Source organism: Aureococcus anophagefferens (assembly GCF_000186865.1).
Source record: "Aureococcus anophagefferens unplaced genomic scaffold AURANscaffold_665, whole genome shotgun sequence".
NCBI lineage: Eukaryota > Pelagophyceae > Pelagomonadales > Pelagomonadaceae > Aureococcus > Aureococcus anophagefferens.
In genome coordinates this window covers 5,126-6,506 of record NW_008706024.1, presented here as the reverse complement: position 1 = coordinate 6,506, position 1,381 = coordinate 5,126, and the positions used below count along the sequence as shown (strand labels likewise).

Sequence of the window (1,381 nt, the reverse complement as noted above, 5' to 3'; positions counted from 1 at the left end):
CGCCCTTGCCCCGCTGGAACGTCTCCTTCGTGTCCAGGTCGACGACCTCGGCGCAGGCGTCGGCGAGCGCGGCGACGTGGGCCGACAGGTCCGGCGGCGCCGCCAGGTCCGCGCGCGCGCCGAGGCCTGCGTGGATTCCAACCGCTGGTTCGGGGGGTCCCCGCCAAACTTCAGAACTCTCGAGCTCCGTCAAATCGACGTCGATTCGGCTGTTTTTGGGACGAATCGATCGCTCTCGTCGAGTTCTCGAAGCACGGCAGAAAGCCTCGCGTCGAAACCGTTCGATTACGCGCACATTGAAGTCGGGTTGAAGATTTGATTTCCACGCAGGCCCAGACACGCGGTGTAGTCCTGGAAGACGATCGTCGCGGACATGAGCAGCTTGAAGTGGGCCTCGAAGTCGGCGCCGGCGTCGACCCAGGCGAAGAAGATCTCCGGGGCCACGAGACGGAGGAGCGCCTCCAGCGCGCCGCAGCGCTCGAGGCGCGCCCAGCTCTCGCGGTCCGACCGCCGTTCGCCGGACGTCGCGACGGTCACCTCGTCCACGAGACGCTGCGCCTGCGCGTTGAGCTCCTTCGTGTAGGGCGCCGCGCCGGGCTTCTCGCCGCACCGTTCGCTGACGACGAGCACGAGCGCGTGGAGGCCCGGGCGCGCGCGCGCGTCGGCCGTCGCGCGGGCCGCGCACGCCGCGAGGTGGCCCCCCGGGTCCGCGGCGCAGACCAGGGCGCCGCCGTCGTCGACGGCCGCCAGACCCCGCCGGAGCAGCGCCCCGGCGACGGCGACGGCGGCGGCCGCGTCGTCGTCGTCGTCGCAGAGCTCCGCGAGCGCGTCGACGGCCAGCGCGCGCAGCGTCGCGTCCTTCTCGCGCGCGACCGTGTCCACGAGCGTCGCCGTCACGCCCAGCGTCGCGAAGGCGCCGCGCGCCGCGCGCTTCGACCCGTCGGGCGAGCTCGGCGGCTCCGCGGCGAGCGAGAAGAGCGCCTCGAGCGCGAGGCGCCGCGCGGGCGCGAGCGGCCCCGCGGCCGGCGCCTTCAGGCCCAGGCGGAGCACCCAGAGCACGTCGTCGAAGCCCTCCAGCGCCGGCCGCTTCGCCTTGCTGTAGAAGAGGTGGTGCAGCAGCCACACGAGGTCCACGAAGACCTGTGTGGAAATCAACCACTGGTTTGGGGGGTCCTGACCAAACTTCAGAACTCTCTAGCTCGGTCAAACCGAAGTCGATTCGGCTGATTTTTGGACGAATCGATTGCTCTCATCGAGTCCTCGAAGCTCAGCCGAAGATTCCGGCGCAATCCGTTCAATTACGCGCACATTGAAGTCGGGTTGAAGATTTGCTTTCGACACAGACGAAGACGCCGCTCCGGAAGTCGCGGTGCACGACGAG

At 69.4% G+C, this 1,381-nt stretch overlaps 1 protein-coding gene across 1 annotated transcript in view; it reads right to left on the bottom strand.

Annotated features, from left to right (window-relative positions):
• Positions 1-20: 20 nt before the first annotated feature.
• The window catches only part of AURANDRAFT_68944 (hypothetical protein), a gene marked incomplete at both ends in the record, with an annotated part of 6,033 nt that continues 4,672 nt past the window's right edge, over positions 21-1,381 (bottom strand). Inside the window, 2 exons of the mRNA XM_009044681.1 lie at positions 21-126; positions 339-1,140. Of these exons, the coding sequence (XP_009042929.1) occupies positions 21-126; positions 339-1,140 (908 nt within the window). The remainder of the gene's footprint in view (positions 127-338; positions 1,141-1,381) is intronic.